General features: G+C 45.9%; 1 protein-coding gene across 5 annotated transcripts in view; it reads left to right on the forward strand.

Moving 5' to 3' along the window:
• Positions 1-2,559: 2,559 nt before the first annotated feature.
• Positions 2,560-25,226, forward strand: part of TPD52L2 (TPD52 like 2) — a 56,332-nt gene continuing 33,665 nt past the window's right edge. For 4 of the 5 annotated variants that reach the window (XM_069751077.1, XM_069751080.1, XM_069751079.1 and 1 more), the window contains exons 1-2: positions 2,560-2,614; positions 22,889-23,052. In XM_069751077.1, coding sequence (XP_069607178.1) covers positions 2,596-2,614; positions 22,889-23,052 — 183 coding nt within the window. In that variant the 5' untranslated portion in view covers positions 2,560-2,595. The remainder of the gene's footprint in view (positions 2,615-22,888; positions 23,053-25,226) is intronic. The other variant, XM_069751078.1, reaches the window with a different exon arrangement.

The following is a 25,226-nucleotide window of genomic DNA, read 5'->3' on the forward strand; positions in this document are numbered from 1 at the left end:
CCCCCCTCCAACTATCACTATGCTTGCCACTGCTACAGGGCAAGTGGGAAGGGCGAGGCTATGTGCCAGAATTGGAACATCTTAAAGATGTGCCTTTTCCGGGGCAGGCAAGAGCTGATGTTTTAGCCTTGGGAGGCAGTATCCATGGCTCCTTCCTAGGCTATTAATATCAGCCCACAGCTGTCTGCATAGCCTTTGCTGGTTATTAATTATAGAGGGACCCTATGTCATTTATTTTTAGGGTCCCCCATTTTAATTCCAGTAAAGACTAAGTATACAGTTGTGAGTTCATAATAATAGCCTGGGAAGCTCCATGGGTATTACCCCATTCCCAGGCTAAAAACATTGGCTCCCAGCTGTCAGCTTTCCCTCTGGTTGTTAGGAAAATTGTGCGAGAGCCCACGCCATTTTTCTCCAAAAATAATCTTTTTATGAATTAAATACATGTACAGTAAGCTGCACACACTGTACTAATTGTATTTGTCACAGACATCTGTATATCTACCTATTCTATTTGTATTTACTGTATGTAATCCATCTCTTCTATCCGGTCGGCTCCTGCAATGATTTTACAGTACACAGCATATCAATTGCCGGCTTTTCTTCCATCTATGTAATATATATATATATATATATATATATATATATATATATATATGTGCCACTGACATCTATATATCTATGTGTATATATCTATTCTAACCTGCTAGTGTGATTTTACTGTATGCGGCACATGAATTGCCGGCTTTTCAAAGGAGACTAGGGAGTAAAAATCGGATAGCACTCGCATGGGCTGAGTGCTGTGAGATTTTTTTTTCTCGCACCCATAGGCTTGCATTGGCGAGTCTTGGCCGAGTCTCGGTGACAATTTCAGCGATTTTACACACACACTGAATATGCCCAAGAAAATAAACACTGATGTGAGCTGCCCCATAGATTAACACTGGGCCGAGTGCTATGCGATGTTTTCTCGCATCGCACTCGCCCATATTCTACGGTAGTGTGACGCCGACCTAACAATTTCTCCCTTTCTGATAGCGGAGTTTGGCACCCTAATTTGTACACCGTGGCGCCATCGCTCACCGTCAGTGTCCTAATCACCCTATTGCACACTAGCCTGAAATGAAAACATTACACAAATAGAAAGTGGGAAAGAAGTTTAAGGCTATGTCTCCACTGTCAGGAAACCTTCAGGATGTACTGCAGATTGGACGCTGCATGCAGTCGCAGCGTCCAGTCCGCAGTGTCCAGATGTTACAGCATAGTGGAGGGGATTTTATGAAATAGAAATACATGCAGCCGCACCCTCCGGTCCCGAGTAGCGGCGGCAGTGCCGGGTATTGAGTTTCTCGCATTACACACACAAGTGTGACCCCAACCTTAGAGTATATGCTAAGGGAATGATCCACATTACAGAGTTCCACCTACTAATGATGGTATGAAAGATTTCCACCATTCAGTCTGGTGTCAGATATTTCCGCCAATCTAACTGGTATCAGAAATTTCCACTATTCAGTATAATAACAGAAATTTCCACCATCCAGTATAGTATCAGATGGTACCATAGTAGTGGATAGGAGAGGGAAGTTTGGAAGCTTTCCAGGTTGCGATTTGCTACCACTATAGTGTCAGATACTTCCACCATCTGGTCTGGTATCAGAGCTAGCTGCCATACTTTATAACGTCATATAGTTCCCCCATCCAAAATAGCAACAGGATAAATCATAAACAATGTCGGGTAAAATGACAGCGCAATTCCCACCATCTTGTGTATAATTGTATATGAAATAGAGACCGTTATTGTTTCAGAAGTCCCTTATCCATAGTCCATAGTGCCGGAAAACAACTCAGTATGTAAATTACGTTACTTGCATTTTTTGTTGCATTTTTGAGTGCAGCTTTTTACATGAGTTTTTATCGCAGTTTTGATGCTGTTTTTGTCTCTCGTTGGATCATCATTATTTTTACTGCCGTTTTACAGACTTTTTATTTAACACCATTCAACAAGAACGAGACCCCTGGGGTTTTTGAAGCAGCGACAATGGGGTCTTTTCAGGCTTTCCATGGACTTGTATTATAAAATACGGAGCGTCTTCAGAGTGGAAACGCCTGGGGAACGGTCCGGTCACTTCTTTTTGCATCTTTGGGAGCCTGAAGCAGTGTTGTCAGAATTTAGAAATGCTGAACGTAAGAACTACAAGGATTTGTCAGACAAAAATACATATGATCACTCATGAAAGTTTAGTTGGTGTTTTTTCCAGGTGGGTTTAGGAGTGATATTCCCCTGAAATAGATGTCCTGTGCACCTATACTCTAAGGGTGGTGTGACACAGAGGATTTTTAGAAAAATACAAAAACAGCGTTTTAAAAGCCAGAAGTGAATTTAGCAAATACAAAAAATAACTACAGCAGGCAGGGTGTAATAGCTGTACGATGTTTGTGAGCCCCCTGCAACCAAGACAATGGCGTCTGTCCTCCCAGCTCGGCGACATCGCTCCTCCATGACGTCATTTACATGCGACACTGCTTCAGCTGTTAATGTTCCGTCAATTAGCCCCGCCCCAAATTAGAAAGCAACTTCCGGTCAGCGAAGCAATGGATCCCGGCGGGCAGGGTGAGGAGGGAGCGGGTGCGGGGCTGGTTTTATGAGGAGTTTGGGGGAATGGCCGTGCTCTTGACCCTCACCAGGGCGGCGGGCATTGCTTGTTGTCCTGCCCGGGGGCGGCGCGGTGTGGTCTCTCATCCCGGGAAGTGACAATGCTGGGTGTCATTAAGGAGCTGTCAGTGTCACTGCCAGGCGGGGGGGAGAGCATAGTCGGCACTGTAGAGCAACTAGTCATCACCGTGTATGTGGGAAATAGGGAGGAGGTGTTGTCATTGAATGGGGGGGGCTGTCAATGCCAGGGAATGTATGGGGGGCACAAATGGTGGTGTGACAGCACATGGGAGCGCGTGACGGTGTGTGTGGGGTTGACGGACGGGGCGTTGAGGGTGTCGTGGGGCAGCGGACAGGGTGGCTGTGGGCGTGATGTGTTTCTATTCTACTTTTCCTCTGATGGTTTTTATTTTGGGGGGGGATGACCCAATATCTCACGTTCCATTTTCATTTTAGCACCCTGTATCGTTGTGACGTCGTCCCATAGTGTGGCCCTTGTGAGACCCCATATCCCGTAGATCTATCGCTGGGTGCTACCATACCCCACAGAGCAGCCACTGTTCCCCACTCATTTGTAATGGTGATGCAGTAGGCTAGCTCTATGGCAGGAGCAGTTCATACCTTTCGGTGCAGGATATCTTAACCCTTGGCTGCACTGTCTACTAATTGAATGAAACTATTTAGCTGCAGTGCAAAACATCCATGGAGTTGTGTGCAGTATGTGGATTGCGGCTGTAGCTAACTTATCCTAAGAGGACCTTTCCAAAATAGCCAATTCGGTGCAGGGGCACTATCCTTTTCAGATGTTAGGACTATGGCAAATGAAGGCCTCCATACACGTTGGATGACCGTCAGACAACCATTTGATGTGTGTGGGGCCTCCTGACACCCGATATGTTGAGGGCGAGGAGGATCGGGCAGCTGTCATTTGAACTCCTGATTCTTATGTTTTCAGGGAGAGCTAAACTTCTCTCTCAACTGAAAGCAAATGCTCTGCTGAGCGCTCCTGTATAAGGGAGTTGGGAGAGGTGGCTGCCTACCGAATGAATACATAGCTGACGGCCTTCTATTGTGTGTGAACAGCTTTATTCACAGTCTGATAATGCAGCAGAGTGGCTTGGAGGCTGCCAACATTAGCAGGGCGTTGCACTATGTTGGGGTGTGGTTCCATCTGGCCATGATACCTCTTAGCATGTGCACTACATAAATATTGCCATCACTTTTGGAAGATATGAGTAGGACAGCCCAAGATTGTTTTAGATCTTATTCACATATTGCGCTCACGTTGTGGCATTTTTTTTGCCCTAATTTTCTGAATTTGCGGCAAAAACCTTATGACTGTAACTTGTACATAAACCCTTAAGTTAAGCGATGCCTTCCTCTGGATCAACATGTTGGGCTGTAGGTTGAACTCAATCAACTTGTCTACCTTCAACCTTAAAAACTAGGAAACAGTTGCACATTTTTCCATTGAAAAGAATTGGGCTGTGTAAGGCTATGTGCACACATGGCAAATCCGCAGCTGTTTTCCCTGAGTTTACAGTACCATGTAAACCTATGGAAAACAAAATCCGCAGTGCACATGCTGCGGAAAAAAACGCACGGAAACGTAGCGTTTTTTTTCCCGCAGCATGTTAATTGTTTGTGCGGATTCTGCAGTGGTTTACACCTGCCCCATAATAGGAATCCGCAGGTGTAAAACCACATGTGAAATCCGCGGTAATCCGCAGTGAGGTTTACCTGCTGATTTACCAAAATCAGTCCAGAAAAATCCACAGGACTTTCCGCAACGTGTGCACGTAGCCTCATACACAAATGTGCTACTTATCAAGAAACGCAATTCTTTTTGGTCACTTTCTCCTCTCGTCGTACCTTGGAGCCCTTTGAGAGCCAAATGCTCTGCACCTTAATCTTTGAGACTAGAGAATCTTGTACCTGACACTCAAATGAAGAAAGTCCCATATTAGCTGGGAATGTGTATCTAAGGGCTCATATTCGCATGCGAGAAACTCGCATGAGTCTCGCACGTCAATACCGGGCGCAGCACCCGGCACTCAGATTGGAGAGTGTGGCTGCATTGCAATACATGCAGCCGCACACTCTGCTCCTGAATACCGGGTATTGATGTGCGGGACTCATCAGTTTCTTGCATGTGAGTATGAGCCCTTATACTGTGTATTTCAATGGCTTTTCAGAAGGTACCGGTACTTAAAAACCAGAAGTTCAAGTTCAAAGCAAAGTGTCCCATTTTATCCCCCTACAACAGTGATTGTGCGATGATACATCCCGTAGGATGGTGATTGTGTGCCGCCGTATCCTGCAGGGTGGCGGTTGTTTGACACTCGTCTGTAACTACGGTGCAGTGTATTGCACTGGGAAGATTGGATAGGCTAGCTCTCTTGCAATAATTGTTGCTCTATGCACATGTTGCAGATTTGACTGTGTAATTTTCTGTGCAGATTCTGCATTTCTTGGCAGGAAACGCAGGTCAGAATCTGCGCTTTTTTTTTTTTTTTTTATGTGCACGCCTTGCAGATTTTTGTGCAGATTTTTTCCTTTTTTTTTCACCCCTGCAGATTTCTATTATGAAATGGGTGCATAAACGCAACAGATCTGCAAAAAGAATTGACATGGTCCTTTTCTCCAGTCACTTTCCACGACAGCAGGATCGGAGGATGTCTCCCCGCCCTAATAGGGGACAGGGAATCAGAGAGGTTAAATACCCTCCCCTTCCTGCAACCACCAGTGTTTTTCCTGTCCCCTATGGGGTATTAAGAGGTTCTCAGATAGTGCTGCCGTGGCCGGTGGTCGGAGCAGTGTTACCTGAATAGCTGGGCAGTTGAGGTCGGGAGACTCCGCTCTCCTCCTCGGTGACTGCTCCCATCACCGCATGCACTGCGTGACTTGGGACCCTCCATCCCGCCCTTCTTGCGCCTCCTAGTGGGGCAAAGCAGGGCGGTGAACCTCTCCGGGGTCCTCCTGAGCTCCCCGGCTCTCCTCCCACCTCGCTGCCGCTGGGGGCCACGCAGCGCGCAACGGAAGTGACGCTTCCGAACTTCCGGTCTAAGCCTCCATGCTCTGGAGCCTGCGTGCGCTCCGACTGGCGTTCCAAGCCTGTGGCAGCCATGACAGGCGGTTCAGTTGCAGCACCCCTAAGGACCCTGGGAGGAGGAGCGTGGAATTAGCCGGCGACCTCGATGTGTATATATTCCTGGTCGGAGGAAGCCTCCAGGTAAGGCCTCTGTCTGTGTCCCTTCTGACCGTTGACTGACTGACCCTATGGATGGCGGCAAACCCCTGCACTCTGCTTCTGCAGAGCCCAGCGTTCACCCTCCTACTGTAAGTAGAGGATGAGGTCCCTTGCTGTCCAGTTTTTTATTAAATGACTTGGTCCAGCCTTTCTCTCTCTTGTAGGGAGACAAGGTCTCTGCCCCTAAAAGATCCAGCCGCAAGTGTGGTACATGTGCGACCAAGCTTCACTCAGCTTATAAGAAAAAGCTCTGCCAACCATGCATGAATGAAGTGATGCGTAGTGAACAGCCTTCCCTCCTGGACAGCATCAGAACCCTCATCAAACAAGAGATTCAATCCTCTGACAGCCTTGTCTCAGGCCCCGACACCATAGCCGCCTCCTCCTAAGAAAAGGAAGATGGCTCCTACTGTATCTGACTCGGGCGAGATTCATACCTCAGGTTCAAAGGACATTTGGGAGAATGAGGGTTCTACTTCCAACCCAAAACTGACAAAAAATATCTCTTCTCTTCCGAAGATATGGAAGATCTGATTTCCATGGTGAGGGGCACCATGGGGGTGCAAGAGGAGGTAGCAAGTCATTCCGTTCAGGATGACATGTTTGGAGGGTTAAAACCTAGGACCCCGAAAGGGTTCACTATTCCCGAGAATATTGAAAACCTTATCCTTCATGAGTGGGGCCTACCTGAGAAAGCTTTGAGTGTCCCATTAGAATTGAAGAATCGTTTACCTCTGGAAGGGGACTGTTCTTTATGGGAGATGCCTAAGGCAGATGTGCAGGTGTCCAGGGTGACCAAAAAACTGCTCTACCCTTCGAGGATTCCTCGCAGCTCAAAGATCCTATGGATCGAAAAACTGAGCGCTTACTAAGGAAATCCTGGGACACATCTACTAATCTGCTGAAGACAAATGTGGCCTCCAGATGTGTTGCCAGATCGCTATTTCTCTGATTACGTACCTTAGAAAATCACCTTTCTCAGGGGACATCTAGGGAGGAAATTTTAACCCCTTTACCCCCAAGGGTGGTTTGCACGTTAATGACCGGGCCAATTTTTACAATTCTGACCACTGTTCCTTTGAGGTTATAACTCTGGAACGCTCCAAAGGATCCCGGTGATTCTGACAAATGTTTTCTCGTGACATATTGTACTTCATGATAGTGGTAAAATTTCTTTGATATTACCTGCGTTTATTTGTGAAAAAATGGAAATTTTGCGAAAATTTTGCAATTTTTCAACTTTGAATTTTTATGCAATTAAATCATAGAGATATGTCACACAAAATACTTAATAAGTAACATTTCCCACATCTCATTTGAAGTCATTTTTAGGGGTCTATACGATAGAAAATAACCAAGTGTGACACCATTCTAAAAACTGCACCCCTCAAGTTGCTCAAAACCACATTCAAGAAGTTTATTAACCCTTCAGGTGTTTCACTGGAATTTTTGGAATGTTTAAGTAAAAATGAACATTTAACTTTTTTTCACAAAAAAATTACTTCAGCTCCAATTTGTTTTATTTTACCAAGGGTAACAGGAGAAAATGGACCCCGAAAGTTGCTGTACAATTTGTCCTGAGTACGCTGATACCCCATATGTGGGGGTAAATCACTGCTTGGGCACAAGGGAGAGCTCGGAAGGGAAGGAGCGCCGTTTGACTTTTAATGCAAGATTGACCGGAATTGAGATGGGACGCCATGTTGCGTTTGGAGAGCCACTGATGTGCCTAAACATTGAAACCCCCCACAAGTGACACCATTTTGAAAAGTAGACCCCCTAAGGAACTTATCTAGATGTGTGGTGAGCACTTTGACCCACCAAGTGCTTCACAGAAGTTTATAATGCAGAGCCGTAAAAATAAATCACATTTTTTTCACAAAAATGATCTTTACGCCCCCAATTTTTTATTTTTCCAAGGGTAAGAGAAGAAATTGGACCCCAAAAGTTGTCCAATTTGTCCTGAGTACGCTGATACCCCATATGTGGGGGGGGGGGGGAAACCACCGTTTGGGCGCATGGCAGAACTCAGAAGGGAAGGAGCACCATTTGGAATGCAGACTTAGATGGATTGGTCTGCAGGCGTCACGTTGCATTTGCAGAGCCCCTGATGTAACTAAACAGTAGAAACCCCCCCACAAGTGACCCCATATTGGAAACTAGACCCCCCAAGGAACTTATCTAGATGTGTTGTGAGAACTTTGAACCCCCAAGTGTTTCACTACAGTTTATAATGCAGAGCCGTGAAAATAAAAATCTTCTTTTTCCCACAATTTTTTTTTTTAGCCCCCAGTTTTATATTTTCCCAAGGGTTACAGGAGGAATTGGACCCCAAAAGTTGTTGTCCAATGTGTAATGAGTATGCTGATATCCCATATGTTGGGGTAAACCACTGTTTGGATGCACGGGAGAGCTTGGAAGGGAAGGAGCACTGTTTTACTTTTTCAACGCAGAATTGGCTGGAATTGAGATCGTACGCCGTGTCGCGTTTGGAGAGCCCCTGATGTGCCTAAACAGTGGAAACCCCCAATTATAACTGAAACCCTAATCCAAACACACCCCTAACCCTAATCACACCCATAACCCTGACACACCCCTAACCCTAATCCCAACCCCATTCCCAACTGTAAATGTAATCCAAACCCTAACCCTAGCCCTAATGTTAAAATGGAAATAAATACATTTTTTTAAATTGTTTAATTTTTCCCTAACTAAGAGGGTGGTGAAGGGGGGTTTGATAAACTATAGCGGGTTTTTATCGGATTTTTACAACTGGCAGCCGTCACACACTAAAAGAGGCTTTTTATTGCAAAAAATGTTTTTTGCGTTACCACATTTTGAGAGATATAATTTTTCCATATTTTGTTCCACAGAGTCATGTGGGGTCTTGTTTTTTGCAGGACGAGTTGACGTTTTTTATTGGTATCATTTTCGGGCACGTGACGTTTTTTGATAGCTTTTTATTCCAATTTTTGTGAAGCAGAATGACCAAAACTAGCTATTCATGAATTTCTTTTGGGGGGGCTTTTATACCGTTCCGCGTTTGGTAAAATGGATAAAGCAGTTTTATTTTTCGGGTCAGTACGATTTCAGCGATACCTCATTTATATAATTTGTTTTATGTTTTGGCGCTTTTATACGATAAAAACGGAAAAAATAATTTTTGCATCGCTTTATTCTGAGAACTATAACTTTTTTTTAATTTTTTCACTGATGATGCTGTATAGCAGCTCGTTTTTTTGCGGGATAAGATGATGTTTTCAGTGGTACCATGGTTATTTATATCCATCTTTTTGATCGCGTGTTAGGCTACTTTCACACTAGCGTCGTACGACGCACGTCGCAATGCGTCGTTTTGGAGAAAAAACGCATCCTGCAAAGTTGTCTGCAGGATGCGTTTTTTCCCCATAGACTAACATTAGCGATGCATTGCGACACATTGCCACACGTCGCAACCGTCGTGCGATGGTTGCGTCGTGTTGTGGCGGACCGTCGGAACAAAAAAACGTTCCTTGTAACGTTTTTTGTGCGGCGTGTCCGCCATTTCCGACCGCGCATGCGCGGCCAGAACTCCGCCCCCTCCTCCCCGCAACTCACAATGGGGCAGCGGATGCGTTGTAAAACTGCATCCGCTGCCCCCGTTGTGCTGCGTTGTCACAGGATGCGTCGGTACGTCGGCCCGACGCACTGCGACGGGCTGACGCTAGTGTGAAAGTAGTCATTCCACTTTTTGTTCGGCAGTGTGATAATAAAGCGTTTTTTTGCCTTTTTTTTTTTTACGGTGTTCACTGAAGGGGTTAACTAGTGATACAGTTTTATAGGTCGGGTCATTATGGACGCAGCGATACTAAACATGTACTTTTATTGTTTTTTTGTTTTTTTTAAATTCAGATAAAGGAATGCATTTATTGGAACAATATTTTTTTTTTAAATTTATTTTAGATTTTTTTTTCCACACATGTAAAAAAATGTTTTTTAACTTTGCCCCGGGGAGGGGGGCATCACATTTTATTGACAGATCGCTGATCTGACACTTTGCTGTGCACTGTCAGATCAGCGATCACACAGGCACAGCAGGGACGCTTACCAGCGCTTGCTCTGAGCAGGCACTGGTAAGCCACCTCCCTGCAGGACCCGGATGCAGCCCCGTGGCCATTTTGGATCCAGGCCTGCAGGGAGGAGGAGGTAAGAGACCCTCGCAGCAACGCGATCACATCGCGTTGCTCCGAGGGTCTCAGGGAAGCACGCAGGGAGTCCCCTCCCTGCACGATGCTTCCCTATACCGCCGGGACTCTGCGATCATGTTTGATCGCAGTGTGCCGGGGGCGGTCCGTGACAGCTCCTGGCACATAGTGCCGGATGTAAGTTGCGATAGTCAGCTGACACCCAGCTGCGATCAGCCGTGCTCCCGCCGTGAGCGCGGCTGATCGCTCTGGACGTACTATTCCGTCCTTGGGAAGTAGGGCCCACCCCACATGGACGGAGTAGTACATCCAATGGCAGAAAGGGGTTAAATTCCCTACCATTACTCCAGAAGGCAACGGGGTTCCTGGCGGATGCTTCCGCTGAGTCTGTACGGGTAGCTGCTAGGTCCGCTGTTCTCTCCAACTCCGCTAGGAGAGCTCTATGGCTTAAATCCTGGGGAGGTGACTTAACTTCTAAATCCAAATGATGTGGTATTCCCTTTCAGGGACATATGTTCGGGCCAGCCCTCAATGACATCCTAGACAAGGCTACGGATAAAAAGAAAGCTCTTCCGGAGCAAAAAAGCTCGAGGAAACGCTTTTTTCGTCCCCCTTCCCCCATGAGCAGGTCCCCCCAGAGGGATTACAGGGGTAAAGGTAAATCGGGCCAGTGGAGTTACCCCAAAGGGGTAAAGCTAGGAACATCCTTGTTCCTCAACCCCAGCAGACCCCTGAGAAACAATGACTGCTCTCCGGTCGGAGGCCGACTCTCAGATTTTCTTTCCCAATGGCAGGCCATCACCACAAATCAGTGGGTCCTGCGTACCATTTGGGAAGGCTTAAGGTTAGAATTCGAGAGTCCTCCTCCTCACCGTCTAACAATTACCTCCCTACAGTCTCAACACCTTCGGAGATGCCTCAATGCAGATATTCTCGATCTGCTTCAGGCAGGGGCAATCTCCCGGGTACCTCCTCAGGAAGTAGGAGAAGGCCACTATTCTCACCTATTTTTGGTGAAAAAACCCTCTGGGAAACACCGGGTTATCATAAACCTGAAACCCCTGAATCAAGTAATCAAATACCACAGATTCAAAATGGAATTAATCAAATCCGCAATCTCGCTGATTGGCCAGGACTGGGTAATGGCTACGTTGGATCTGAGGGACGCTTACTATCATGTGCCGATACATCCCGACCACAGAAAGTTCCTCAGATTTGCGGTGGCCCAGAACCATCGAACCAGCCATTATCAGTTCAACGTCCTCACATTTGGAGTCTCATCAGCTCCACACGTTTTCACCAAGATCATGTCAGAAGCCGTGATCTTCATCCAGCATCAGGGGATCTGTATCATCCCGTACCTGGGTGATTTTCTCATTATCGCTCCATCTGTCCCTCGTTTAAATCAGGATGTGACGAAAGTCCTGGATATCCTGAAGTCACTGGGATGGATTCCGAACTTGGAGAAGTCGGACCTCCATCCATCGCCAAGGAAAACATTTCTGGGAGTTCTTCTGGACTCAAGGGAAAGAATGTCCTTCTTATCCAGGGACCGTCAGGACGATCTCATCCACAGGATCTCAAGGTTCAGGAGCCAGAATTCTCCGACCCTAAGGGACTCTATGTCAATCCTGGGTTCGTTGACGTCCTGCATCCAGGCAGTCTCCTGGACCCAGGCTTACACAAGAGTCCTTCAAACCCACATCCTGAGACATTCAAAAGGACCCCAGAATGCTTTAACCAGGAGGATTCCCCTTTCCAATCACGTGAAATCCTCCCTTTCATGGTGGCTGAACTCCCAGAACCTTCAAAGAGGAGTCAGCTGGGATCAAAGGCCTCTGAAGGTACTCACAACAGATGCGATCCAGAGAGGTTGGGGTGCCATAATAGAAGGTTCCCACTTTCAGGCGTTGTGGCCCCCAAGCATCAGGTCCAGATCCTTGAATCTGAGAGAATTGAAAGCGGTGGAGGAAGCGCTAAAAGCCGCATCTGTCCTCATCCACGGTGACCATGTATGGATTATGTCCGACAACACAACTACGGTGGCCTACCTCCGTCACCAGGGAGGCACGAAATACACCAACTTGAAATCAACTGCTGCAAGGATTTTTTCCCTGGGGAGAAAGTCATCTCCTGTCCATCTCGGCAGTACACATAAAGGGGTCAGACAATGCCCAGGTGGACTTCCTAAGCAGGAAAGATTTCCATCCTGGAGAATGGTCCTTGAACCAAGAGGTGTTCCTTTCCCTAGTCCAGAGATGGGGATGTCCCAACATGGAGTCGAGCACTTTCTTCTCCCTCAACCTCTCAGGCGGGGCTCAGGGACTGGGACGCCTTCTCCCATCCTTGGAAATTTGCTCTATCATACGCCTTCCCACCAATTCCCATGTTGCCAAGGACGTTACAGAAGATCCGGGCGGATCAAGTCACAACAATTCTGGTAGCACCAATGTGGCCGGGAAAAAGCTGGTACGGCGCACTAACAGACATGTCTCTGGAAGGCCCAATACTTCTACCTCAGATAGTAGACCTTCAGCAGGGACCCCTTCTACACCCAGACCTACACAGGTTGAAATTGGCAGCCTGGTTACTGAGGCCGAGATTCTGAGAGCTAGAGGTCTCTCAGATGGCGTCATTCAAAATCTACAAAGAAATAGGGAACCTATAACTAATGCCATCTATGGCAAGGTTTGGAAAAAAATTTCTTCCTGGTGTGCCTCAAACAATCCTGATCCATTACATCCCAGCATCGCTGAGATATTAGAATTTCTCCAGAAGGGACTGGAGTTAGGACTCACCTAGCACCTTAAAAGTTCAGGTGTCGGCACGAAGTTCCTTTTTTGATCAGGATTTAGCAGGCCACCGTTGGGTTAAACGTTTCATGGTATCTGCAGCTAGGATTCATCCTAGGCTCCAGGTCCAGACCCCTCCTTGGGATCTGAACCTCGTACTAAATAGTCTGACCAGGGACCCCTTTGAGCCCTTATCAGCCATCAGTCTAAAAATCCTGACCCTCAAGACTGTCTTCCTGGTAGCAATCACTACCGCTAGGCGTATAGGAGAGTTACAGGCTTTATCAGTACAGGAGCCATACCTAGCAATAACCATGGATAGCATAATCCTTAAGCTGGACCCTGCCTTTATGCTGAAAGTAGTCTGACTTCCACAGAAGTCAAGATATTGTCTTACCCTCATTCTGTCCAAATCCCTCTAATCCGAAGGAAGAAACCTTTCACACCCTGGATGTCCGCAGGGTGGTCCTCTTTTACCTCCAACAAACGGAGGGATGAAGGATAGACCAAAACCTTTCCGTCCAGTGGTCAGGACGGAATAAAGGCAAGAAAGCGGCTAAAAGTACGATTGCTAACTGGATCAAACAGGTCATCTGTCTTGCATACTCAACCTGGGAAATTGCTCCCCCAGCATCGCTGAAAGCTCACTCCACCAGTTCAGTCTCGACATCCTGAGAGGGAACGCATCGTCTGAGCAGATATGCAGAGCTGCCACCTGGTCGTCAATCCATACATTCACCAGGCATTGCAGGCTAAATTTCAATAGGGACCTATCGTTTGGCAGACGTGTTCTGCAGGCTGTTGTCCCTCCCTAAAGAAATTGGCTTTGGTATCACTCCGATCCTGCTGTCGTGGAAGGTGACAGGAGAAAATAGAATTAGACTTACCAGTAATCCGGTTTCTAGGAACCTTCCACGACAGCACTAATTTCCCTCCCTATCTGATATTCTTATTGGATGATTCCTGCACTTAAGTGGTAACTATTCGTGCTACGGTGTCCAGAAAAAACACTGGTGGTTGCAGGAAGGGGAGGGTATTTAACCTCTCTGATTTCCTGTCCCCTATTAGGGTGGGGAGACATCCTCCGATCCTGCTGTCGTGGAAGGTTCCTAGAAACCAAATTACCGGTAAGTCTAATTCTATTTTTTTTGAATTTGCTGCATTTTCCATGCAGATTTTTCCGCACCATTATCACAGCATTTTTTTTTTTGCCATTGATTTATATTGTACTGTAAATCACTTGCGGATCTGCAGCGTTTCTGCGTTGAAAAACCGCTGGAAACCTGCAACGTGTGCATATACCCTCAAGATACAGACTTGGAGTTATTGTAGTCAAAACTGAGATGAGGCCATTAGTCAGCTAACCCATTTTCACCTTTGGCCAGTCGTATAACACGATAAATGTTCTTATCTTTATTTCCCCATAAACTGGCCCCTTCAAAGCTTTCAGAGACCTCAAATATCATGTCTGACTCCACAGACATTAAATGTGGTGTTTACATTACAATATGATCCACTTATCCTCAGAGGACATTTCCAACATAATGAATTGTCCACAGTGAGGACGATCCTTGTAAATTCTAGTTTTATCCTGTTGAAATGTTAGACATATGGTATTTGGCTGTCTGAAGGCCCCATACACTAGATGACCATCATATAGGATATATATGCGGGCCTCCTGGCTCTCCCTAGAGATGATGTTGGAAGAGAGGAGGAATGGGTAGTTAGAATTTCAACTCCTGATTCTTATGTTTTCAGGGGAATATAACCTTCCCTCTCCCCATTGAAAATTCATATAACTGTTGGACCAGCATTCATGTGTATGAGGGTGCAGGAGAGGGAGGTGTCTGCTGAACGAGCTTTTGGCTGACAACTGTCTCGTGTGTCCATCCAGCATTCTTCACCACAGTCTGATAATGTAGCAGTGACTTTGGTTTTTGCTGACGTTATTTTCCTTCAAAGTCTCTAATCTTTCACGACTCTCCCATAGACATCAGCGCTTAGCCGAGCATTCATGTTTTTTTAATAGGGGGATAGGATAAAACCTAGGGATCGGGGAGTCGTAATGTGCATGGTTATGGGCCCCTACCGCATCTACTTTCTAATAGAGTAAGAGGGCCTTTCAGAAAGTCCTTAAAGGGAACCTGTCACCCCGTTTTTTGAGATTGAGCTATAAATACTGTTAAATAGGGCCTGCGCTGTGTGTTCCTATAGTGTATGTAGTGTACCCCGATTCCCCACCTATGCTGAGAAATAACTTACCAAAGTCGCCGTTTTCGCCTGTCAATCAGGCTGGTCAGGTCGGGAGGGCGTGGTGACATCGCTGGTTCTTCCTCAGCTTTACGTTGGTGGCTTAGTGGCGTAGTGGTGAACAAGCAGCGCGCGATCTGCGCTGTAATCCCTTGCATCGGTGGGGGCGGCCATCTTCCTGGGGCCGCGCGTGCGCAGATCGAGTGCTCTGCTGCACGGGGCTTCAGGAAAATGGCCGCGGGATGCCGCGCGTGCGCATTAGAGATCGCGGCGGCCATTTTCCCAAAGCCGAGTTTGCATCTCGGCTTTGGGAAAATGGCCGCCGCGATCTCTAATGCGCACGCGCGGCATCCCGCGGCCATTTTCCTGAAGCCCCGTGCAGCAGAGCACTCGATCTGCGCACGCGCGGCCCCAGGAAGATGGCCGCCCCCACCGATGCAAGGTATTACAGCGCAGATCGCGCGCTGCTTGTTCACCACTACGCCACCAACGTAAAGCTGAGGAAGAACCAGCGATGTCACCACGCCCTCCCGACCTGACCAGCCTGATTGACAGGCGAAAACGGCGACTTTGGTAAGTTATTTCTCAGCATAGGTGGGGAATCGGGGTACACTACATACACTATAGGAACACACAGCGCAGGCCCTATTTAACAGTATTTATAGCTCAATCTCAAAAAACGGGGTGACAGGTTCCCTTTAAAACCAGAAATTCACTTAGTCACTGTTCTTCAGTCCTTGGCTCTGTCTTATTTATGAAATTACTGTACAACCCTAGCATGGTTTGACATCTGTCATCACATGGTTAGGTAGCTTTGCTGTTTAGGATTTTAAGGAGCCTTATTACCCAGTTTTACTAGAAATACGCATTATTGAGCATCTGAAAATGTTGCGACACAAGGACTTATTTTGCTAATGATGTGCAGGGAAATGTTTTTTTTAATCAGAAAGGAGCAGTACTAATAACAGTACGAGCTTCACTTTACAGATGAGCTGATCATCATTGTATTCAGTTGCCATCATTCTAGATTTAAACACGCTGATTGCAGACGGGATACAGATTGAGATTTAGTAACATGTGGTAGATTATAATGATTGCTCTGCTGTCCAAGCCAGTGAATCCTACTGTACGGATGGCCGGTATTCCACAATCACAGCCATCTGGCCGCAAAAGAGGGCACATCTTCTTCCAGATCCATGAAATTAAATGAATGTGTAAATATTGGTCAAAAATGGGCTTATATAATAGTGCTTACCCACTAAAGGTACCTTCACACATAATGATTTCCTTAACGATATCGTTGCTTTTTGTGACGTAGCAACGATATAGTTACCGAATTCATTATGTGTGACAGCGACCAACCATCAGGCCCCTGCTGGGAGATCGTTGGTCGCTGGGAATGATCAGGACCTTTTTTTTTTTTTTGGTCGCTGATCACCCGCTGTCATCGCTGAATCGGAGTGTGTGACCCCGATCCAGCGATGTGTTCACTGGTAACCAGGGTAAATATCGGGTTACTAAGCGCAGGGCCGCGCTTAGTAACCCGATATTTACCCTGGTTACCATTGTAAAAGTAAAAAAAAAAAACAAACAAAAAACAGTACATACTCGCATTCCTGTCACGTCCCCCGGCGTCAGCTTCCCGCACTGACTGTGTCAGCGCCGGCCGTAAAGCAGAGCACAGCGGTGACGTCACCGCTCTGCTTTACGGCCGGCGCTTACACAGTGCAGGGAAGCTGACGCTGGGGGATGTGACAGGAATGTAAGTATGTAGTGTTTTTTTTTTTTTTTTTTTTACTTTTACAATGGTAACCAGGGTAAACATCGGGTTACTAAGCGCGGCCCTGCGCTTAGTAACCCGATGTTTACCCTGGTTACCTGGGGACTTTGGCATCGTTGGTCGCTGGAGAGCTGTCTGTGTGACAGCTCTCCAGCGACCACACAACGACTTACCAACGATCACGGCCAGGTCGTATCGCTGGTCGTGATCGTTGGTAAATCGTTTAGTGTAACGGTTCCTTTAGTCTAAAGGTACCTTCACACTAAACGATATCGCTAGCGATCCGTGACGTTGCAGCGTCCTGGATAGCGATATCGTTTAGTTTGACACGCAGCAGCGATCAGAATCCTGCTGTGATGTCGTTGGTCGGGGCTAGAAGGCCAGAACCTTCTTTGGTCGCTGGCTCTCCCGCTGACATCGCTGAATCGGCGTGTGTGACACCGATTCAGCGATGTCTTCGCTGGTAAACATCGGGTTACTAATAAACATCGGGTTACTAAGCGCAGAGCCACCCTGTTGAGGGCAGAGTAAAGTACTGCAGTGCGCAGGCGCCGGGCCTCTCTGACCTTTCCAATGCCTGCGCACTGCAGTACTATCCTCTGCCCTCAACAGGGCAGAGCAAAGTACGCCTGCGCCGGAGCCGTGGCTGAAGATCAGAACAGGACGTCTTGTAATGAAGATGGGAGGCGCCAGAGCGGACCAGAGACGCCCATCCGACCGGACCAGCAGCGGGACCGCCCCTGGGTGAGTATAATATAACGTCTTTTTCTCCTCTTTCAGGTAATATCGGGGGCTTATCTACAGCATTACAGAATGCTGTAGATAAGCCCCTGATGCCGGTGGGCTTACCTCACCCGCGATTTTCGGGGTGACGGGTTCCCTTTAACAGAAATGAGCACAAATTGAATCCATTAGACAGGAAGTGTCTGTGGACTATCATTAAACGGCATCCGTTTGCTGTCTACAGAAGGTTCATCAGGATGAGTAAACGCTTAGTACATCTGTTGCCTGTTTACCTAACCTGTGATCCAGTTACTCCTTGTAGTAATATTTTGGAAGGAGGTTGTGTTGCATTAAAAGAATTTACAAAATTTAGCTGAAAAACTGCATTAACATCTCTTCCTCCACTGTATTCATAGATATTTTAAGTTTCTGAATCTTAAGGAATGCAAGGGTGTTTTGTGTATATCAAATGTGCGGATGAGGATAGGCCCCAATTCATCCAGGCAATTTCGCCAGAATTGTAGCATAAATTGCTTTGCAAAATCACACAATTGTTTGTGCAATTTGGAGTTCTGCAAAAATGTTGCATCTTTTGGTGGTCTCACAAGTTCCTCCCAGCTCCTTCAAAATGGGTAGAGACTGGGACACTGCAGCTCTTGTAATTCATGATGAGCTGTGCCGTTGCTTAAGCTAGAAGTCTTACTCCAGACTGGGACTGGAGTAAGATTTGTGTTATGGTGCAGAGAGGCACACGCCACTTGTTAGACACTTCTGATTCATTTAAGAGGCGTCTGATTCCCAACATGCCTCCTCAATTGACTTAATGAATCGGGGCTATAGTGTTCAGCAGCCAACTCCTTACTGGAGTAAGATTTGTGGTGTAAGGCGTGCCCCATCTCGTCATGAATTGTTGATGTGCATGTATACTATATTGCCAGTATACAACAAACTGACTACAGAGTCATTAATATATGATTGTCTCTATACTTAAAATAATCACACAAGAAAACCTTCAGGAAATTAAGGATATAGAGTAATTCGAAGTTCAACAGCCAGGGTCCTGCATGTGTCATTATCTGCTTCCCTTTCTGGTATCGCTTCCATGTTGTTTCCTCTGACAAACCTTAAGCATCAGTTGCACAGCAGGGGTGATGTATCTATAGCTGAGGTCCCCAACGTTTCTGACCGAGAGCCACATTCAGCTCCTGCTCCCCTCACAATAGTGGCAACCAAAGCCCCCATTACAGGAATAATGATAACCAAAACTTTTCCACAAAAATCAATCACCCCAAAGCAGTATACAAAGATCCAGAGGTTCCTACAATACCCTCCATTCAGTATTCTCCTACAAAGCACTCCCAAGACACTGTCACATCCAGCTTCAAGCATCTACTCTGACAGGTGGTGTCATCTTGTCTCCAGTGTACCATACTTAAATTTCGAAACCCCCAAGACCAGGGTGTATGCATCCAGATCTGCTCTTTTGTGCAGGGCTGCTCAAAAAATTCATCATTTTCAGATGTGCTCTTCATATCTGTTTGCTAGAACTGGAGCTAATGCAGCAAGCTGACAGACAGCTACAATTCATGGGACTGCGAGCCACATGTGGCTCCCGAGCTACAGGTTGGGGACCCTGATCTATAGTGCCATTTGTTCCCTGCCCCTTTTTTTTTTTTTTTTGAGCAGTTTTTAGTATTTGTAGCCATTGTATTTTATCACTTGCGCATTTCAAACTGGAAGGAAACCAGAAGGACGGGTCTAGCTTCTTGAACCTGTTCACAGTTTTTACGGTGTAAATAAATGGAGAAATGATGGTATGGTTCCTCTTAAGACTGCAGTGTCAATATTTTGGATGAAGAAGTGAAACAGTCACACAAGCTGCAGTGTGGTGAAGTCTAGGACTAATGTTACAACACATTGAGACTGCAAATGTAGCGCTGCTAGTTGTAACTAATGGAATGTGCATAGTTAGATTCCTGTTGAAAGTCTGATTGCGGCAACTTGTGGGTTGCAATAAAACTATTGTCATCAGTTGCACTGTAGTAGTGCAACAATGCAATCTTCTACCCATGACTACAAGTCGTCACATAGCGCTAGCCTTCTTCATTACTTAGCAATTCATTGGTCACAATGACAAACGTCTCACCATTTTATATACAGTAGTTTTTCCTAGTAGTCGTCATTGGCTGGGTGTTAGTTTTTTTTTTATAGATCTAGGGCTCTTTGCCATTGGACTTTGACTTCTTTCCATCCCATGTCTATAGCTAAATCAAGAGGCTCATGTAAATAACTGTATTATGGGTCTTTCCTGTACAATTCTTTAATTTGCTACGCCTAGAAGTCTAAGGACCTGTACTGTACCGTTTTTTTTTTTTCACTTGATTTGTATGGAAAATGTTTGGCGTTTGTGTCTTGCAGGTATTGCCCTCAAGTCAGGGTTTTTGCTAACTCTGCAAGTTATCACTTATATGCAGAACAGGTGATAACTTGCTGACTGTTTCCCCAACGATCCTGAGAACAGGAAAATGTCGGAAATGCCTAATGGCCGTGCATGCACTACATTCCTTGTATATGGGACTGTTGGAGATACAGTGCTATGCTGAGCATGACAATAGACAGTGAATGGAACATTTCAGTGCCCCGTTCTAGGCTTCACTGGGGGGTTTAGCAGTCAGACCCCCAGTGATCAGAAAGGTCATACAGACTTAATGCACATGATTGTGCTATGTGCACGAGGCCTATTGGTAGTCTCCTGTTCCTATGTAGTGTGTAAAAAGCTTATTAATGAGAAAGTATCATTCTTTGTATGGCCCTATATCCGGAGCTGGATTTCCTGTGATTTCCTTTGTTCTGTCAGCTCATCTGCAGGCCGCTCTTATCTGGCACTGGTGTTTGTGTAGGATGTGTCATTGAGGGAGATCTAATTTCCTTAGTTGCACGGAATATGTCTGGCTCTTTGCAGATAGTTTTAATGTTCGTGATCGAATCACACCACCGTTTCTACAACAAGTCAGGAACAGGCTGCTGTGGAAAGAGGGCCGTTTCCTGTTTGTGTGTGGGCAGCTTCCTTCTGACTGGCTCCAGGTTCTGTCTCTTTTTTTTCTTTTCTTTGCAAGCGCTTAGGTGTTTTAATAGTGGGACTTCTTTGCTTTGTAGACCTACCATTTGACCTGTATAATAATTAACTTATGAATTTGTAAGCATTTCAGTGTATGTAATCTGTCGCAGAATATAAGAAAAAGGTTTTGTGAAGCAACAGGCAGTTTTTCTTTCCCTTTCTCCTGACATGGTATTGTCAGCACAGAATGACTGTTCAAACCAAGTACAAGCCAATCTATATATATAATTGTCTAAGGGTCACTTCCGCCTGTCTGTCCTTCTGTCACGGTTATTCATTCGCTGATTGGTCTCGCCAGCTGCCTGTCATGGCTGCCGCGACCAATCAGCGAAGGGTACAGTCCGGAAGAAAAGTCAGTGCTTGTCGTCCGCATACTCCCCTCCGGTCACTGCTAACACAGGGTTAATGCCGGCGGTAACGGACCGCGTTATGCCGCGGGTAACGCACTCCGTTACCGCCGCTAATAACCCTGTGTTTCCCCAACTTTTTACTATTGACGCTGCCTATGCGGCATCAATAGTAAAAAAATGTAATGTTAAAAATAATAAAAAATAAAAAAAAACCTGCTATACTCACCCTCCGTAGCAGCTCGCACCTGCCGCCATCTTCTGTTGCAGGTTCCGGTGGCAGAAGGACCTGCTATGACGTCACGGTCATGTGACCGTGATGTCATCACAGGCCCTGCGCTACAAAGACCTGCCATGACGTCCCGGTCATGTGACCGTGACGTCATCACAGGTCCTGCGCTCATACCAACCCTGGGACCGGAAGCTGCCATGGACTACAAGGGCTCCCTTGGAAAGGTGAGTATGTTGTTTTTTTTTTTTTTAACCTGTGACAAACCTGGCTGGGCTATATACTACGTAGCTGGGCAATATACTATGTGGCTCTGTGCTGTATACTACTTCACTGAGAAATATACTACGTCACTGGGCAATATACTACGTGGCTGGGCAATATACTACGTCGCTGTGCAATATACTACGTGGTTCTGTGCTGTATACTACGTCAATGGGCAATATACTACGTAGCTATACTACGTGACTGGGCAATATACTACGTGACTGGGCAATATACTACGTGACTGGGCAATATACTACGTGACTGGGCAATATACTACGTGACTGGGCAATATACTGCGTCATTGGGCAATATACTACGTCACTGGGCAATATACTACGTCACTGGGCAATATACTACGTAGCTATACTACGTCACTGGGCCATATACTACGTGGCTGGGCCATATACTACGCGGGCTGTGCAATATACTACGTGGACATGCATATTCTAGAATACCCGATGCGTTAGAATCGGGTCACCATCTAGTCCTTTTATATGCACCTTCCCACCTGCTTAATTTCAATCTCTGTCCTATGAAACCAGAGCTGTCAATCAAAGAAGCTCGGGTGTGGATGTAGATGGAAACCAAGCAGGTGGGATTGTGTAGCTAAATGATTGGCCCCGCCATGATGCACCGAGCGCTTTAACTTGGTTTGAACAGTTATTCTGTGCTGTCAGACTCCTTTTTAATTCTGCCTTGTTCTGTTTGGTTAAAGCTTTGTCTGTCGTTTCTTTGCATTTTCTTTAGTTTTCTTGCCTTTTATTTGCACGCTGGTCCAAAGATGGACATGTCTGCAATCTATTGCACGCACAAATATTATCGTAGATCTTTTTTTTTTCTTGTAAGAAGTCAAAACTTTTCTGTATTTTTTTTTTATCCCCCTCTGGAAGAGCTAGTTAATATCTCATTGGATGTTACCCTTTACGTATGTGTTCAGTTTCATACATGACATGTTCTACCGTTTTGTGGTCATGCTTGCCTGTCTAGAATTACAGTATTTTGAGGACCAAAGGGCTAATGTGCTTCAGTGGCTAAGTGCTTGGTAAAGTTGGCCATGGGTGAAATGGCCAACTAGCCCCTTTATTGTTTGCTGTGTAAGAGCCTTTCTGTGGGTGGGGGGCGACTACAAATTGACCTAATCAAAGAATTCCCCATATGCCTGTTTATTAGGCTTTGGGGTGGCTTTTTTTTTTTTTGACTGTCTTCTTTCCAGTAACTGGATGCATGTTTCTCACTCTGAATATTCCCTGCTTGCTCCCTTCCCTCTGACTCTCCCTCTCCTCCCCTGACAGACATCAACCTTAACTCTCCCAACAAAGGTTTGCTGTCAGACACCATGACGGACGTCCCAGTGGGCCCAGCAGGAGCCAGAGTGCCAGCTGATGCTGCTGGAGGAGTGCTGCCAGAGGGTTTGACTGAGGCCGAAGCTGAGGAACTACGCAGTGACCTTGTTAAGGTGCGTCATATACTGTTCATTAAAGGTGGGTTTTGCACGCGATGCAACTTTCATATGAAGTTCCTAGTCTAAGGCTATGTGCCCACGTTACGGATTAGGCTCAGGAATTTTATTGTGCAGATCCTGCATCTCTTGGCAGAAAACGCAGGTGTGGATTTGTCGCTTTTTTTGTGCGCATTCACTGTGGATTTACTGTGGATTTTGTGCGGATTTCTTTAATGGAATGGGTACAAAAACGCTGCAGATTCACAAAACAGAAGTGACATGCTACTTTTAATCCGCAGCGTTTCCGCACCATTAGCACAGCGTTTTTTTGTTTTGTTTTTTCATTGATTTACATTGTACGGTAAATCACTTGCGGATCTGCAGTGTTTCTGCACGGAAAAAGACGCTGCGGATCCACAGAAAATCTGCAACGTGTGCACATACCCTAGGGTTTGCTTCAATTTACCCATCCATCTGTTTGTTTGTTTTTTCTCTCCAGCGTGGTACCGACATGTTGGTGGTAAACGGATGATGGAACTTATTCCATAGATGTCTTTGGACAATCGTTCCCATTCATTTTGCACTGGATTGGTTCAGAATTACTAATCCGGCTGTGGATGCCAGACTGGTGCACATCTTTGTTTTCATTGTGTGTATCTCTGGCAGAACAAAAAAAATGACCAGATACTACTTGTGCATGGAAACAAGACCTGAACTTACACACAACTGTCTTATGCAAATACCATTTAAAAGGAATACAAAAGCACAAATCGGGGAAACCTTGTCATGGATTTGAAAGCAGATCAGATTTTAAGGCAATGTGACGATCACAGACCATTTGTGTTAATGGGCAGTGATGAGCAAGATATTTCCAAGGGTGCTCGGGTGTGCATCAGGTATCGTGGATGCTCGAGTGAGATGTTCGCTTCACCGCAAACTGAAATTTCAAATGTTTGGGTCCAGATATTCCACGGCTGTTACAGCCACAAACATGCTGGAATTGCCTGACAAACACATGCAATCCTGGCATTTTTTATGGCTGTCTTAACAGCCGTGAAACATGCAGGGCCGCGAACATGTCACTCGTGCATCTGCGCTACTCGCTGCATTCCCGAGCACCCTCGTCAAACTCGAGTAATGAGCACTTGCGCTCATCACTGTTAATGAACCCATGAACACTAGTTTAAAGTGAACCTAACCTGCCAAGATCAGCAGGATTGGGAAATGGTCAAATGTGTATTAGGACCCCTCAACTCCCCAACAGAGAATGGGGGAAGTAGGGTAATGGCAAGAGCTGCCCATCTGATGGCTTTCTAATGTGTATTGGGGCATTTACTCCTCAGTATAGTGATGTCCCCTTCAGTCTGACATCTGGTGGTCAATTGACATATTGTATCAATATTATCAAGATATGTTCTATGGTTGAAGTAAATGAGGTTTCAGCTCCCACTTTGGGCCTTTCTCTAATGAAGGAAAGGCTCATTGTGGGAGCTGAAAAATCATTTACTTCAAGCACGGAATAAATCTTCTGTTTTTGCTTCTATGAGGTATAGCTGCCTTTAAAAAAAAAAAAAAAGTGGTTAGCACCGCAGCCTTGCAGTGCTGGAGTCCTGGGTTCAAACCCCACCAAGGACAACATCTGCAAAGAGTTTGTATGTTCTCTCCATGTTTGCGTGGGTTTCCTCCGGGTACTCTGGTTTCCTCCCACATTTCAAAGACATTATGATAGGGAATTTAGAATGTGAGCTGCAACGGGGACAGTGATGATAATGTGTGCAAACTGTATAGCGCTGCGGAATATGTTAGCGCTATATAAAAGTAAAGAGATATATATATATATATATATACACACACACACACACACACACACACACACACACACACACACACACACACACACACACACACACACACTTGGACACAGTAATGTTTCTGCCTTGAAATGAGGTTTATTTTACTAACAGAAAATGTGCAATCTGCATTTAAACAAAATTTGACAGGTGCATAAGTATGGGCACCCCACCAGAAAAGTGACATTAATATTTAGTAGATCCTCCTTTTGCAAAAATAACAGCCTCTAGTCGCTTCCTGTAGTTTTAATGAGTTCCTGGATGAAGGTATTTTTGACCATTCCTCTTTACAAAACAATTCCAGTTCAGTTAAGTTTGATGGTCGCCGAGCATGGACAG

This window comes from Ranitomeya imitator, chromosome 2, assembly GCF_032444005.1.
Source record: "Ranitomeya imitator isolate aRanImi1 chromosome 2, aRanImi1.pri, whole genome shotgun sequence".
In the NCBI taxonomy this organism is placed as follows: Eukaryota; Metazoa; Chordata; class Amphibia; order Anura; family Dendrobatidae; genus Ranitomeya; species Ranitomeya imitator.